Genomic DNA, 17,209 nt, shown 5'->3' with positions numbered 1-17,209 from the left:
ATTGCGATCGGATCAAGGTGGCGAATACTGCAACAAGAGTATCGAGAATACGTGCAAGAGTTTCGGTATACTGCAGCAGTTTACTACGGCCTACACCCCCGAACAAAATGGTGTGGCCGAGCGAAGAAACAGATACCTGGTAGAGATGGCACGCTGCATGTTATTGGACGCCAAGCTGGGATATCAGTATTGGGCAGAAGCGGTGAGTACAGCAAATTTCCTACAGAACGTTTTACCGACGAGGGCAGGGAGATCACACCACATGAAACTGTATACGGGCTCAAACCGGACTTGTCGGAGATGCATGTATTCGGTGTCAAGGCTTACGTGCACATTCCAAAGGAGCAAAGAACAAAGTTGAAGCCGAAAGCGAAGAAGATGACGTTCGTCGGATACTCTCCACAGCACAAAGGATACCGTATGATTGATTTGAAGACCAACAAGATTGTGATAAGCCGAGATGTGAGGTTCCTATCGGAAGATGAGCCGGAAATGTTTGTTGCATCGGAAGAAGCTACAGTCGAGTATGATTTCCGAAACAGCGATGTGCAGAATGCAACAGAACAACAGTTGGAAAATCCAGTTGACGATAATGAAGAACCAGAGGTCGATGGAAACGTAACATTATTCGAAGACGCTAACGAGTTCGAAGATGACGATGAAAGCGAAGACTCCAATGTTTCCATTCAGGAGGAGCCCGAGGTCAGACGCTCAGGACGGAGCACCAAAGGAGTTGCACCGCAGCGGTTTCACGTGGAAATGCTGAAGGATGTTTCCTCGTTCGAACAATCAGGAGAACCTGGATCGTACCAAGATGCTGTCAGCGGTCGGGAGCGTGAGCAGTGGAAGGCTGCTATCAAGGAGGAACTAGACTCTCACGAAGAAAACGGGACCTGGGAGTTAGTCAACCTGCCACCGGGAGTTAAGCCAGTTGGTTGCCGGTGGATTTTCAAGAAGAAGCGGGATGCAACAGGAAAGGTTACGCGATACAAGGCGCGTCTTGTTGCACAAGGTTTCACGCAAGTATACGGACAGGATTTCGATGAAGTTTTTGCGCCTGTGGCTAAGCAGGTAACGCTCCGTGTTCTTTTGACGATTGCTGCAAGAAAGAATCTCCTTTTGAAACACATCGACATCAAGACTGCCTATTTGTACGGTACGCTTGACGAGCAGATTTTCATGCGACTTCCGCCGGGAGTCGAAGCTGCTGGGAAGAAAACCGGGTGCCTGCTGAAGAAAAGTATTTACGGCTTGAAACAATCGGCGAGGATGTGGAATCAACGGATAGACAGCACTCTGAAGAAGATGGGATTCAAGTCATCAGATGCAGATCCCTGTTTATATGTCCGAACAAGAAGAGGCAAGACTTCTTTCATTCTTCTTTACGTGGATGATATGCTGGTGGCGTGCTCAAACCAGGAGGAGTATGAAGAAATTTCGACGTTGTTAGGAAGAGAATTCAACCTGACGGAACTGGGCGAAGTTCATAGCTACCTCGGAATAGAGATCAAGAAGCGTGGAAACAACTACTACCTTAACCAAACTGCATACATCCGGCAACTGGCAGAACGGTTCGGAATGCAAGAAGCAAAATGTTCAAGAATTCCAATGGATCCTGGCTATATCCAACAAAAGGAGGAGGGAGACAGGCTGCCGAACAACGAGATGTATCAGAGCCTCATCGGCGGTTTATTGTATTTAGCCGTGACAACTAGACCGGATATTGCGATAAGCACATCAATACTCGGACGTCGAGTCAGCAAACCTACATCTGCGGACTGGACGGAGGCTAAACGTGTTCTTCGATATTTGATCGGAACCAGTGACTTGATGTTGTGCCTTGGAGGAGGAGAGCAAATTCTAGAAGGATTCTCAGATGCGGATTGGGCTGGTGAAGCAAAGGATCGAAAATCTACGTCTGGCTATTTATATCGATTGGATGGTGGACTCGTTCTCTGGGGTGCCAAGAAGCAGACATGCGTAGCATTATCTTCAACTGAAGCCGAATATGTATCGTTGTCAATATGCTGCCAAGAATTGGAATGGTTTCTGCGACTGCTTGAGAGCTTTGGAGAAAGACCTGCCTTACCGGTGAAAATTTGGGAAGACAATCAAAGCAGCATAAAAATGTTACAGCAAGATGACTACACTAAACGCTCAAAGCACGTGGACACCCGATATCATTATACTCGAGATTTGATGAAGAAAGGAAAGATTGATGTCCAGTATTGCCCAACAACAGATATGCTTGCTGACATGCTGACCAAGCCGCTCAACCGGATCAAGCTGGAGAACTTTCGTTCAAGAATTGGCCTGATTCCATATTGAGGAGGAGTGTTGCGGAATAGCAATATGCAATCGAAGCAACATGAGCATAGTAACATAAGCCTAGTAACATAAGCATAGCAACAGATGTTATTATGTAGTAATAAATTATTCATTAGTTTTTCAACCCCCATTACGTACAGACGTGTATTATTCCAAGAGATTGTGGCTGCTTAATAAAGTTTTAGCCTCTAAAACCATTAAATATAAGTATATTTGGTATGGAGAAGTCTGGAGTCCAACAAATGGCGAACAGAATTTCCAAGATGGCGGATTCAAATCCAAAAGTGCAGCTCAAAATTAAAGATTGCGGTCTTTTCAAATTGAACGTATGAAAGTGCGATATTCATCCACATGTCACTTAAGTTTTGTTGTAATGGGTTTTCAAAGGCATGAGAAAGGCGCCATCACTACTAGGTGTTTTTTCTTACATGATTATGATTGGGAGCGCCAAACAAAAAAAAAGTAAATATATAAATGTGAATTATGCAAAGCAAAAATACAGAAAAAAAATCGTAGGGATGATTTTCTATACTTAAAAAAATAGAAAGAAAATTTCCCAATTTCATTAAAGCACTGTTTTACACCTACAAGGGCGCAAAAGCTTATATTTAGATATTTAGGATGAAAAGAACTATTCCCAATGTCAAAAATAATACTTTTCTTACTCGTCTTTAGGCGCAAAAATCTATAATATTCACAAAAAACGTAAAAATGAAAAAAAAAACGATTTGGTAAAACAAAATATGTTGCACGAGTCGTTAATTTAGATGTTGATTGACCAATTTATCCTTTGATTGGTTAAAAAATATATTTCCATGCTTAATGGCTTGCAGTCAAAAAGGCCCAAAATCGCATATTTTGCCCTATAAATTGAGGTATAGCTCAAAATTGTGACGTGCTGGAGCAAATCTTAGCCCAGATTCGAATTCAGCGTCACATAAATTCGCTCTTGAGACAGACCAAAAGTTAATTTTTGTTACGCTGTGTAATATACAAAATTAAATTCCAAATGTTACACCATTAACGCCTGAAGCTAGAGATTTATTCTGGAATATTTGGAGATCCACAACCACAGCAATAAATGACTTTTCCATCGAAAAAAAATCAAACCTCAATTATCAAACTGATTTGTGTTCCACATAGCTACATTACTTCTCAATCAAAGTTCCAGAGAGTTTACAAGAACACCTAGTAAATAACAACGATTTCAGCTATGTCAGAAGCACAATAAAAACCACGACAGAAACAATTCACGACTAACTTTTTCTAAAAGTTGAAAAGTTAACACTAACTAGATAGGAAGAAGGATCAAAACGACGTACGGAAGTACCTAACTTTGAATTACAATATAGTACCATTTAGGAAGGTGTACCTATTTTGGCCACTTGCCGCTGTAACTAAGTCAACTTCAAACCGATTGATTTGAATTTTTGTATAGAGTTAGGCACGTACAGTATCTAACTCTATACAAATAATGAAATCAATGGCCCAAATGGCACGTACAGTATCTAACTCTATACAAATAATGAAATCAATGGCCCAAATGGTACAAGACCCTAGTCCTCGATTGATCAATATCACTCCGTTGGTCAATTTGACACCGGTTTACACCTGCCAAGAATACTATGATGGTTGTTATCTCGATACTTCTCCCTTTCTTAAATTTCGAAATGCGCGTACAGTCATCGGTAGACGCTTGCTTGCGACCGATTTGTTGGTATTTTTATGTTGTTGTCTTGTTGTTTTGATAATGCTATATTTGCGATCGACAGCGCAATAAAACTGTTTTCGAGACTACGAAGTTTACCTTACCCCGTTAACCGGTTTAATGTCACGCTGATATGATGGGAAGTGTATAAACAACAGCAGTTAATTAACCCACCGGATTTGAGTTGATGAAGACATATCGGCTAAACTATGTAAATAATGTAATAATATTCGCTTGTCTCTGAGCTTTCAAAACAATGAGATGATGTGTTCTCACAGACTTACATCATCGATCACTAATCTACACATAGTAATGAGAAACGAAATCACTGTATAAAGCTCTCTGATGTGTTGTTTGCCAAAGTTCTACGCATAACTATTCAATGAATGTTGAATGCGATTCCCTATATCAAGCATTGTTATAAAAATACAGTAACTTGATACTAGAAGTCTACAAAGTGTAATTCTTACCCTTTCAACATGTGTAGGAATCTAACGTATGAATGAACTATTTCTATACACTTACCTGTCCTGCCAGTGTTTGACACAGCATCAGCGAGAACCGCAGAAACGTGGACGCCTGGTAGGTTTTGTGAGCCCATAGTCTATGTGCCCCGGCAGTGGCGCCCAATATTCCAAATAATGTTAAAAAAGATGCTGCAAAAAAGTTTTAAATAGATTTATTTATCCCATGTTTTGCATCCATCCGACACACTTACTGAATATGAAAGTGATTGCAGAGGTGTGCGAGAATAGTACGAATATTCCATAGACTCCTAGAATGTTGAGATGAATGTAGAACAGCACCGAGGGCCAACTGGCCTCCCGTTTGTTGTCCCGGGAACTGCTCTCAGTTCGAGAGCCTTCACTGGGGGTAGCTTCTTTGGACGCATCTGCTGAGGAACTGGAATTTGTACTGGAGAACTTTTCGCTGTTCTCGGATGAACAGGTCGCCGTTTCGCTGGTCGACATTATTGGTCCGGGTGGCGTAGATTGCTGGGAAAAGAAAACACAAAAGGTGAATAAATATTTGGAATTTTCGAAGAAGCGGGAAAACTGGTTTGTCATGACGTGCAACCTTGAAAATGCTTATGACTTTTGCATCCAGACTGGGCGTATAAGGTAGGTAATTGCGACCGGCTTATTTCGTCGCGCTTTCGCTGTCGTGATGAACCGGTTCGATGGAGCGCGGCAACGACGACATCGCCACAGCCCATATATGTAGATCTGAATGAGCCACCTACAACTTACTGGTTTGATGAGCATCACCCTAGAACGACAAGTAGAACCACCCATTGAGAGAGCAGCGAAGAAAGCATGTACACATCCAGCTCTGAGAGAACAACAATGCTTTCAAAGAGCTAATAGATAGGTAACCATCAACTCACGTAAGTGCCTACGCTTCAAAAGGCGATTACATAGTAGCCAGCACTAAATGACGCTGTAAGTTTCCCGACACGGAGCCCTTGCAAACTGTGATTCCGCAACTTTAGTTAGCATTGACAATTGAAATTCACGTTCAATGCTAATTAATGCTTTGACGCCCGCTTCTGATTCTTAGTAGAGCTAGAGTTGTTTTTTGCATGTGGCTTGTTTCTATTGCCTCGTTATGCAACAATTTAGACTGAGTTAAATATTCCTATTCTCCATTTCCCAAACTATGATCTTGAGCATTTTTAATCAATCGTAGTAATATAGCTTTACTGATCGTAAGCCTAATAGATACTACATTGTAATGTTGATGGATGGGTTGTAATCAGTCAATGTGTTACAATACTCAATTTAACTTGTTCTTGATGAATGTAATGATGAACAAACTACCATGAACACTAGCTCAGCTGTTCTTACGGATGTCCTTCATTCCTCATGTGAAAAGCAACATAACAAATCAAATTACACTCTACAAACAATGAATACTTGTTTCATTGAAATGTGCAACTTTACCTATAAGGTACACCGGGGCAAGTTGAAACGGGATCAAATGAAATGCAAAGTTTTAAAAAGATTTGAGTGCAATTTGATAAATCTTTCTCTATCTAATTTGTTTCATTCAAAAACTCTATGTTACCACATTCGAATTTCTTAGCAAAGTAAGATCATGTTGTACAAGTGCTTTGTTGATATTTTTGCTTGTATTTTTGTCATCTTTCATTCAATTTTAATTCTTTTTGGCTTATTTGAAGCATAATGAATGGTACTTACTGCATAGACATTGAACCCTACATATTTATTAAAATTTACATACTAAAATTTAACGTAAAATTGCCTCATATTTCGAAATGTGGTGAAATGTGCTAACATTTCAGAACATTTTTGTATATAAAAATCATCGAATTAGTCAAATTAAAGACATCAAATGTAAATTTAGGTAATTATCTTTGAAATGAGCCAAAAAAAAATAAAATTGAACTATGGATGATGAAGATATCACAAAATCACTTTTCCATGTTTTACGACAGTGACCCCAACCTTTTGGCTGATACACCAGATTGAGGAGTGACCCCAAATTTTTGGTCGATGACATCAAGGGTTAATTTACTTTATAAAGCAGTCGAAGGCTAATAGAAAATAGTTTATGTTAACGCTCTCATCTTAAAATTTGGTCGACCCAATTTCCAGCGATACTGCCGTAAGTTTATATTCATTTTTTAGAAAATTTTGAAACTTTGGGTTAAGTTTACATACAAATATTTTTGTAAAATCTTTTGAAATCTTCTGAATAAGATCTAGGGTTTTGAAATCGGACGCAAATTGGTGGAGATATGGGCTTAAAAAAAGACATGTTTTTGAGGGAGTGACCCCAAACCTTTGATCGGGAGTGTACACTGATGGTCTCATTCGCAAGTTTTGGGTGAGCACGTGTTGTGAATAGGCAACAGTCTCGACACTAAAAATAACATGCTCTCACTGTTGTTCGTAGGCACGTTCAGAGAGTGTTGGAAGTGGAAGGATCAAAGGAGATGGTGATTTGCGAGGAAAGAACGTGGGGTGAGGTGGGCGTTGGATTCAGGTTGGTGTTCTACTTCACAGAATTGTTACTTATTCTGTGGCAGAGTTGGTTAACGTGCCCTGTCTAGCGAACTTGGGGAGACGTGGATTCAAATCCCGCCAGAACTACGTGGATTTTTTTCGCGATTTTTCCACTCAATTTGATCATTTTTCTACACATATTTTGCCTGTGAACTTCAGGCATTACGTATGTCTTTCTTACTGTGGTTTGTTAGACGTTTCAAGTCCAAATATACGTTCAAAAAATCTGTTTTTCCTTATTTTTAGCCTCATAAACATTCCTTGGGTGAAAACTAACAGAACAAAAAATACGAGTGAAATTCGACGTTTCGTTCGCGAGTTATGCGCGGTCTCACGTATGCCACTGCATTTTTAGATAATCTGTGTTTATTCAGATGTCAAGTATTGGCTAAATCAATGCCTACTGATTGGGTTGTTGATGTGCTTCATACGTCATATCAATCTATATACACACCTTCAATAATCTCTCAGTTCGCATCGTACTCTTGTGCTGTGCGGACGTGAGCTCTCTCTGCTGCAGGAAGTTTTACTACCTAACGCAATTCAACAGTACTTCTCAGTACTACCCACAATAGCACTTTTCAGCGCTAAATTTATACCTACTGATTCCTTTTCGATCCTTGCCTGGACCCGTGCCTTCGATTATTCGTTGGACCCGTTTACGGAAGTCAAATTCCGTGAAACGGTGGTAATCCTACTTGGACACCGATTAGGGAAAAAACCTCCTGGAAGGTCGCTTCTAATTAAATCATGGTTGCATCATCGAACAAAAGGAAGGGTGAATCCTTGAATTCACCGCATCCTTCCAAAAAAGTCGGTTTCAAAACTGTCGCTAAACGCGGCAAAGTTAGAAAGAAAGGAGAACTTTCAGCTTCTCCGCTTCCTTCTACTAAAACAATTGTTTCGGATGAAATTTTCGTTGAAATGAGTAATCCTTATGAAACGCTGAACAATTTTTCGGAACAGCAAATTGAGGATGCCTCTAGCCCAGGTACTTCAATTTCTGCTAAAAAACAACGGGTGCCGCCAATCGTGGTCAGCGTCTGTGAATTTGCTGGTTTTAGGCAGGAGATCTTAAACTCCATAAGGGGAATCAAGGTTTCCTTCCAAATTGCCAGGAAAGGAGACTGCCGCGTATTGCCGGAAACCCTGAAAGATCGGGATCTTCTTCTCAAGTACCTTACTGAGAAGAAGCATAAATTTTTCACATATGACGACAGGTCTGCACGCTTGTTCAAAGTCGTATTAAAAGGTCTCTCTAGTGATGATAAATCACCTGATGAGATCAAAACTGAACTCAACTTATTACTTGGATTCACTCCAGTCCAAGTAATAAAAATGAAAAAGAGAACCCGCTCTGAGAATCCTCGGCAGGGTATCTCTCAAGAATTTTATTTAGTTCACTTCAACAAAAGTGATCTAAATAACTTGAAATATTTGGAAAAGGCGAAGAAAATGTTTCTTGTCCAAGTGACATGGGAACATTTTCGTAAGCCTGGGGAAATTTCCAGAACCCAACTCAGTGCCGTCAGTGCCAAGGTTGGGGGCACGGAACTAAACATTGCCACATGGATGCTAAATGCATGATTGTGGAGGTTCTTCTCACGCCAAGGACGACTGTCCGGTAAGGGAAGATACCAGAAAATTTAAATGTACGAATTGCGGTGGCAACCATAAGTCAAACTTTTGGGATTGCCCTATGCGCAAAAAAGTTGTCGAATCACGTGCCCGGCAGATGAATGGGAACGCTAGTCGTACCCGAAACTCTGCAGGTAGAATTTCTAACAACACAAATTCTTCCATCAACGATCGGTTGAATAATTTTCAGACCGCTCGTACATATTCGCCGGAGGTAGTTAACCACCAAACAAACATTCGAGCGAATAATCTACCCTCCAGCAGTGGAGTGAGTAATATTTCTAATTTTGTTCAAACGAATCGAGCTACCTATGCCCATGTGGCTGCGGGTAAGCAAAATTCAAATAATTCCTATCACCAAACATCAAATTCGGAAAATGCACGTGATTCAGGCATGTCTGCTTCCGATTTTGACTTTTTATCTGAACAACTGCAACAAATGATTGATGCAATGTTCAAAACTCAAACCATGGCTGAAGCAGTCCAGGTTGGAGTTAAATTTACAAATAAAATAGTAATTGGATTACGTTTTGGTAATGGATCCAAATAAATTTTTGAACATTTTAAATTGGAATGCTCGTTCTCTAAATGGCAAAGAGGATGAGCTATTCCATTTTTTAACAGTTAATTATGTGCATATTGCAGTTATTACTGAAACTTATCTAAAACCTGGGTCTTCAATCAAACGAAACCCAAACTATTTTATTTATAGAAATGATCGCCTAGATGGAGCATGTGGTGGAGTTGCTATCATCGTTGACAGGCGCATCAAGCACCAAATTTTTTCATCATTCGAAACCAAAGTTTTTGAAACTTTGGGTGTTTCTGTTGAAACAAACTTTGGTAAACATACTTTCATTGCGGCCTACTTGCCTTTTCAATGCACTGGCCAGCAAATAGATTTTCTTAAGTCTGATTTGCGAAAATTAACTCGCAACAGGACCAAATTTTTTATAATTGGCGATTTTAATGCGGAACACCGTTCGTGGAATAATCTTCAGTCCAATTCAAACGGCAGGATTTTATTTGATCAGTGCTCTTCAGGATATTTTTCTATTCTATATCCCGATAGCCCCACTTGTTTTTCTTCTGCTAGAAATCCCTCAACAATTGATTTGGTCTTAACTGACTCAAGTCAGCATTGTAGCCAATTGATTACTCATGCAGACTTTGATTCTGACCATCTTCCTGTAACATTTAAAATTTCCCATGAAGCGATTTTTAATCCCATCAGCTCTACTTTCAATTATCACAGAGCTGACTGGGATACATATAAAACATACATCGATAGCCATTTAGATGTTAATGTTAATGTTTCATTGGAAACACATTTTGATATTGACAATGTCCTCGAAACTTTGACTAGTACTATAGTCGAAGCTAGAAGCGCATCAATTCCAAAGTGTGAAGTCAAATTCGACTCAGTTATTATTGACGACGATCTGAAACTTCTGATCCGTCTTAAAAACGTGAGAAGAAGACAATTCCAACGAACTCGAGATCCTGCTTTGAAAGTAATCTGGCAGGATCTTCAGAAGGAAATTAAAAAACGTTTCACCGAATTGAGAAACAAAAATTTTGCAAATAAAGTTTCGCAATTAAACCCCGGCTCTAAGCCGTTTTGGAAATTGACAAAAATTTTGCAAAAGCCTCAGAAGCCTATTCCTGCGCTGAAAGAGGATAACAAAATATTATTAACTAATTCTGAAAAAGCACAAAAACTTGCCAAACAGTTTGAAAGTGCGCATAATTTCAGTATAGGTCTCACTAGTCCAATAGAACATCAGGTTGCCCGCGAATTCGAAAACATTCTCAATCATGAGAACATTTTCGACAATTCATTGGGCACTGATTTGGACGAAGTGAGATCTATTATAAAGAAGTTTAAGAATATGAAAGCTCCGGGTGATGACGAAATTTTCTTTATTCTCATCAAAAAACTTCCAGAAAGTTGCTTATCATTTTTGGTTAATATATTTAACAAATGTTTTCAGTTAGCATATTTTCCTGAAAAATGGAAAAATGCTAAAGTTGTTCCAATTTTGAAGCCTGACAAACATCCTGCCGAAGCTTCTAGTTATCGTCCAATTAGCTTACTGTCATCTATCAGTAAACTTTTTGAAAAGCTTATTTTAAATAGAATGCCATGGACATTCGACTAATCATCAACTTTTACGGGTAACAAATTTCATTCGTGCCAATAAATCTGAAAGTTACTCCACTGGTGTAGCACTTCTTGACATAGAAAAAGCATTCGATAGTGTTTGGCATGAAGGCTTGATCGTAAAATTGAAACATTTTAATTTCCACTATATATTATTAAAATTATTCAAAACTATTTATCGGATCGAACACTTCAGGTAAACTATCAAAATTCCAAGTCAGATAGATTACCTGTAAGAGCTGATGTTCCACAAGGCAGCATACTGGGACCAATCTTAATAAAGACACGGACACGTTTAATGCTTCCAGTGAGCTCTTTGCTCTTTGAAGGAAGCACGACACTAGACAACGATTTAGCATGCAACGCCCAGTGGCACAGCCGAAAACTTTTCCTGACAGCTGCGGCGGGAATCGAACCCGCGCTCCTTAGCACGATGCAACTAAATGCTTGGTGACACTAGCCGCACGACCACGAAGCCACACATCACACACAAGCCATATTATACAATATTTTTACCTCCGACTTACCTGATTTGCCACAGGGATGTCAAAAATCGTTATTTGCAGATGACACGGGTATCTCAGCCAAGGGGCGAAGTTTGCGTGTCATTTGTAGTAGATTGCAAAAAAGTTTAGATATTTTTTCTTCTTATTTGCAAAAATGGAAGATTTCTCCAAATGCTTCCAAAACTCAACTTATCATATTCCCACATAAGCCAAGAGGTCTTTATTTGAAACCCTCAAGTAGACATGTTGTCACTATAAGGGGAACTCCAATAAATTGGTCGGAAGAAGTTAAGTATCTAGGGCTCCTACTAGCTAAAAACTTAACTTTTAAAAACCACATAGAAAGTATTCAAACAAAGTGCAATAAATACATTAAGTGTTTATACCCACTTATTAATAGAAAATCAAAACTTTGTCGCAAAAACAAATTTTTGATTTATAAACAAATTTTCAGACCGGCCATGTTGTACGCTGTCCCAATATGGTCGAGCTGTTGCAATACCAGAAAAAAGCAACTTCAGAGGATTCAAAATAAAATTTTGAAAATGATTCTGAAGTTGCCTCCCTGGTATAGCACTAATGAGTTGCATCGAATTTCTAATATTGAAACATTGGAACAGATGTCAACTAAAATCATTGCCAACTTTCGTCAAAAATCGTTGCAGTCTTCTATTGCTACGATTAGTTCTTTGTATAATTAGTTTAAGTCAGGTTGGAGTTAGGATAAGTTGAAAAAATGTATTTCTGACACGCAGGTGAAAAATAAAGCCTGCAAAAAATCTTAACTGCTACAGCAAATGAAATGTAGGGGGGTTAGGGGCATAATGGACACCCTAAGCAAATGAGTACGTTAGGCCTGTATAACAGACAAAAACTTTACATATTATTGGTTGGCTTACAACTTTAACTTGTTTCCTACGTATTTTAATCATTTATATCAGATAGAATGTCATTATTGTGAAGAAATAATGAATTGTAAACCGTGTGTTTTTTGGGGCTGTCAGGAAAGGTACGGGGCGAAATGGACACCCATCGGGGCATAATGGACACCCCTGCATATTTTATGCTAATTCTTTGGTTACATCGACAAGTTAAGTAATTTGCCTACGGAGATCAATATCACAGATATAATACTTCATCTTAGACGAGTTTACATAACATCCTAGTTAATTAAATGAACTTTAGGCTAAAATAACCGGATTGATTTTTTCCAAACTCTCTAAAACGCCTAACAGTATGCAATGCGCGTACATCCATTCGTAATTGCCAGTGTTCATTTCGCCCCGAATCGACTACAACATTGAAATTGCTATTTTGAGTAAGTTCTGATCAAAAATAAAATATTTCATCCATTGCTATATCTGCGTATACACGTAGATAAGCAGAGAATTCACTTGTTTTTATAGCGGTCACACTCAAACACTCGTAATACCTTATTTGCTGCTGCTTCGAAATTATAAGAAATCCACCATATGAAAAACATTCTTCATTTTCAATGATATTTTGATTATTTTGAAGGAATATTAATGGTTCTTTTGAAAAATAGAACAATGACTTGTTCCTTTTCACTTATGCATTGAAAGTTTTACATAAAAGTCAATGGTTTCGGCAAAAACAGGGGTGTCCATTTCGCCCCGGGTGTCCATTATGCCCCTAATCCCCTAATAAAGATTACAAAAACAAAAACAAAAAAAAAACCCAAATAATTTTACAGCAGAGAGACCTTCAATAATCTGGAAAACGCTTATCACAGGACTGTAGAAGCATCAGCCATAAGCATTTATATATTTTGATAATTGTGGTAGTTTGAATTCTAATCAATTTTTCATGTCTTCTGATTTGTCTTTTGTCTATTTAACCTTTTGTCCATTCGACCTTTTGTCCATTCGATCTTTTGTACATTCGACCTTTTGTGCCATTCGACCTTTTGCCCATTCGGCCTTTGGCCCATTCGACCTTTGGACCCCTCAACCTTTCGTCCCTCTACTTTCTGTCATTCGACCTTCTGTCGTAGATTGAAGTAGATGTGGTAGTTTAGTGTTCATCAAGTTGGCTGAGAATTGCAATTCAAGGGATTACCAGTTCAACTGTGAAGAAGCGAAAAGGGCAACCTACCACAACAATGATTTGGTAGAAACTGCAAGATCGTGCTCACGCCTACATCCTGAAATTATATTCTTGGCTTGGATACAAAAATTGCAGTAGGACCAAATTCATTTCGACTTATTTGAAGATTTTTGAAGATTTTTAGAAAATTGTCCACTCTGCGGTATCCGCTAAGTTCTACCGCAGGATCCGGAATAAAGTGACGCTTGCTCATTTCTTGAGCGATTCCTTGACTGAATTTTACACGCATCGAGATAACCCAAGAAATTTCTTGTTATCTGCGTACTACCCATAAATTAGCAATTTTCCTAGATAATTGTATAAAATAAAATTTGAGGGGATCAGAGGCAGCGTACCAGCCAGATCTTTCTCTTGAGCTTCACAATGCCACGGTAATGTTGATCGATTCTGTTATCTGCACGCACACTTTAAAGGAACTGAGGATTTTACTACCGTAAGGGAAAGTGGGATGTAATTTTTCAAACTTTCATCGTTTTCAATGACAAATAGCTTCATTTCTTAGTTTTTCAAAGTGGTACAGCAGCTAGACAATAATTGATTGATATTATAGCAAAATTATTCACTAAACTAGTGCATTTTCATGAAAACAGGTTCGTGAAACGGAAGTAGCGCAAAAGGCCGTCGGCCATGGAGTAGGATGCCACTTCATTAAAATATTCAAAAATTACGTCCATCATTTTTCCTTTTCCCCCACTGTCCACTTTTATCGTATGCTCAATACATGGAGTGACACCCACCAGCCCGCAGGACGAAGGTCGTCATATTTGAATGACCCCTAACATGGATAGCGTAGATATAAAAAACCATGCGCCTCCATGTGTGTCTCAATCTCCTTGGAAACACTGTGCTAATAATAAAATCACCAGAAAACCTTAATTGCAAGTACAAAAAAAAAACGGAAAATTGCAATTTTCATTGGGAAATCAAAAGATTTTCCGAGGGTTTGGCGGCTTAGCTTCCAGAAGAATGTTTTATGCAAACATATATTGACACAATTCACCTATACTGCCCCAGAAAGTATGGGCGCACCTCGACTTAATTTGTCTCGGGTTGATTGATGGTTCTCGTTTCGGGCTTCATGTTGGTTTTTTCTGCTTACTATAGGATCGACAATTCCAGGGTGGCCACACAAAATCAAAATTGAAATTCCCGCATTTTCCCGACTTTTTCCCGCATTGATCTTGAACTTTCCCGACTTTGCTCTACATACCTGTGAAGCTTAAAGAACATCCAAGAATTAAAACTCTTAAGTGATTTGTAAAACTTATTGGAATAGGTATTTAGATGCTTGATGAAATTCCAATAACAAATCTAGCCAAATAACTGAAGCACACTCCGGTGTATACCTTACATCGGATTTTTTTCCGGAAATTCTGGAGATGTTATTGATGGAATTCTTGTATAGTTCCTATAGGTATTTATGGTACAAATTTTTCAAATGAAAACGTGCCTCTGGAGCTTGAACAGAATTATTTTAATGTTTAAAGTTTATTGTAAAATTCCTCAGCCTGTGCTATTTGCTGCATCTAAGTAATTTTTCGAAAATGCAATTCCATAATATTTGCATACAGGTCCATATACAAACCTCCAGATACAAACAATATACAATATACAACAACAATATTTCGTAAATGGAAAGATTTTTTTTTTTTTTTTTGAGATCTTCCTTATGTTTTAAAACTGGGTTCTAAAGCTGCTTCTAGAAAAAAAAGCAGAACTCGGTGTAATTTCTGCTGGATCTTCTTGAGTAATTCTGGTACTTCTACAAAACTCCTGTGAAAAATTCCTTTTTTGATGGAATTGCTGAAAGGCTGCGGTTAACTATGGGAGCACGCGACCATTACATTTTTTTTTATTATCTGGGGGATAAAGGATTTTCCATTTATAGCTCTACAGTTTTCCATTTCGATCTGAACTTGTAGAAACCATGGCAAAGAAAACTTTTCTAACGTAATTTGTGAGGCTGTTTTTGGATATTTCAGGAAGATTCAAAAGATATTTAGGTTTTAATTTCTAATCTCAGTTTCAAAAAGCTTTCATGGAAGCTCGTGGATAATGTTTTGTGGAAACTGATGAGCGGTGGATACTACTTTTTTAAAAAATCTATGACGAAAAAATAGGAATTTACCCATTGTTTTGTCAAATTTTCCTAGGAGTTAAACTGCCCATAACTGCATAATTGTAACATTTGCATTTGTTGCCAATATTGAGTTAGTACCGGGGATCATCTCCCAATCATCAGTACTTTCATCCACCCAAATGAACTTTTTAAGTTTATTCTGCAAAATGTGAAACAAATACCAAGTCGTTTTGTCTCATTGGTTATAATTTATGAATGTAACCGCATAACAGTCACACTGGAAATACACACTGGTGTCAAAGCGTAATATCAATCATATTTTGGTCTGATTAATTTTTTAACTATTCGTCCAGCATAAAAGAGCTGTAGAAAATTTCATTGCAAAAGGATGAATTTTAAATTATTGACAATTTTTTTTAATTTCGTATCGTCTCCATACTAGCGCATGTTGCAAACTTTAAACTCTATTTTGTACAATGCCTACTTTTGTCGAATGTGACTGTTATGCAGTTATGAGCAGAAAAATCTTGTATAGCCTAGCCTGAATAGAGTAGTATTCAGAGCATTGGATTAACTCTTCATCTAAGAGTGAAGCAATAAAAAACCTATACAATTCTTGTCAGAAATTGCTATGAATTGCTTGATCCAAGGACATAAAGCAATTCTTCAAATCCGCATTAGGAAATAAGTGATGAGTAATAAAGATAAAGATAAATAAGTCAACAATTTCTCTACAATGTTCGCATTTCTGTTCTAAAAAATCATACAAGAAGCTTTTCATGTTTTCCATTGGTTACTCCAGAAATTCCTACAGAAATTTCTTGAAATTTTGCAGGCAATACTCTGAAAGATTCTATAAAAAATCCTGTCTTCTGGTTTTGAGCTTGCAATTTCGCTTTTGTTTTTTTTTTCTGAAAGTAAGGATAACCTATAGGTAGTTATTTATAAGTATTTTTTTCCAAAAGTTACATAGAAAACACTTCAAAAGAGTTCTTTCTAATATTTCATCATTCCACCAGAAACTCTTCCGAACAACTAAATTCTTACTGCATAAGGTAATTTATCTAAAAAAAAATGAAAATTGCGCTATCGAAAGTTATTTCTATTACCATAGTAATAATTATATATTATCACTTATTTTAGTTTATATGTTATCACTTCGGTGATGGTAGCCAGGTTTTCTATGAACTCGTTCAGAAATTTTGCTAGAAATACCGTTAAAAATTCTAACAAAGCAATAATTTTAGAAAGTTTTTCACTAGCAAGTAGCAAGTTTAGGAATTACGGTAAGCGTTAAATTGAGCATCTGGACAATGTAAACTTGTCATCTGAATAATCTCTATCTAACAAGATATTACTCTTAATTCAGAAACCAATGCGTATCATCAAATGGTTGGATTTTGGAATTTATGCGTAAGGCTTTGAATAAAAGTATTTAAGTATGGTATAATTGTGAAATTGTATAAGAGTCTGGATTTGAAGAGAGTAAAAAGCTAAATCGAGGCTTGGGTTGAAGGCGCTACACATCAATTTAAAATATCCGATCAAAAACAAAACTCCCGACTTATTCCCGCATTTTTCCTGATGAATTTCAATTCCCGACTTTTTCCCGCATTTCCCGAATTTCCC

The 17,209-nt window shown here is 38.0% G+C and overlaps 1 protein-coding gene across 2 annotated transcripts in view; it reads right to left on the bottom strand.

Moving 5' to 3' along the window:
- LOC109430346 (acyl-CoA Delta-9 desaturase) overlaps positions 1-17,209 on the bottom strand; it is a 45,772-nt gene that overhangs the window by 13,129 nt on the left and 15,434 nt on the right. Inside the window, exons 1-3 of one of the 2 annotated variants that reach the window (XM_019706405.3) lie at positions 5,114-5,250; positions 4,755-5,031; positions 4,562-4,692 (exon numbers count right to left, since the gene is read on the bottom strand). In XM_019706405.3, the coding sequence (XP_019561950.1) occupies positions 4,562-4,692; positions 4,755-5,007 (384 nt within the window). In that variant the 5' untranslated portion in view covers positions 5,008-5,031; positions 5,114-5,250. Of the gene's footprint in view, positions 1-4,561; positions 4,693-4,754; positions 5,032-5,113; positions 5,251-17,209 lie in introns of those variants that run through there. The other variant, XM_062846191.1, reaches the window with a different exon arrangement.

This window comes from Aedes albopictus, chromosome 1 (assembly GCF_035046485.1).
Source record: "Aedes albopictus strain Foshan chromosome 1, AalbF5, whole genome shotgun sequence".
Classification (NCBI taxonomy): domain Eukaryota; kingdom Metazoa; phylum Arthropoda; class Insecta; order Diptera; family Culicidae; genus Aedes; species Aedes albopictus.
The sequence above is the reverse complement of the archived record's forward strand: the minus strand, read 5'-3'. Positions and strand labels throughout refer to the sequence as shown.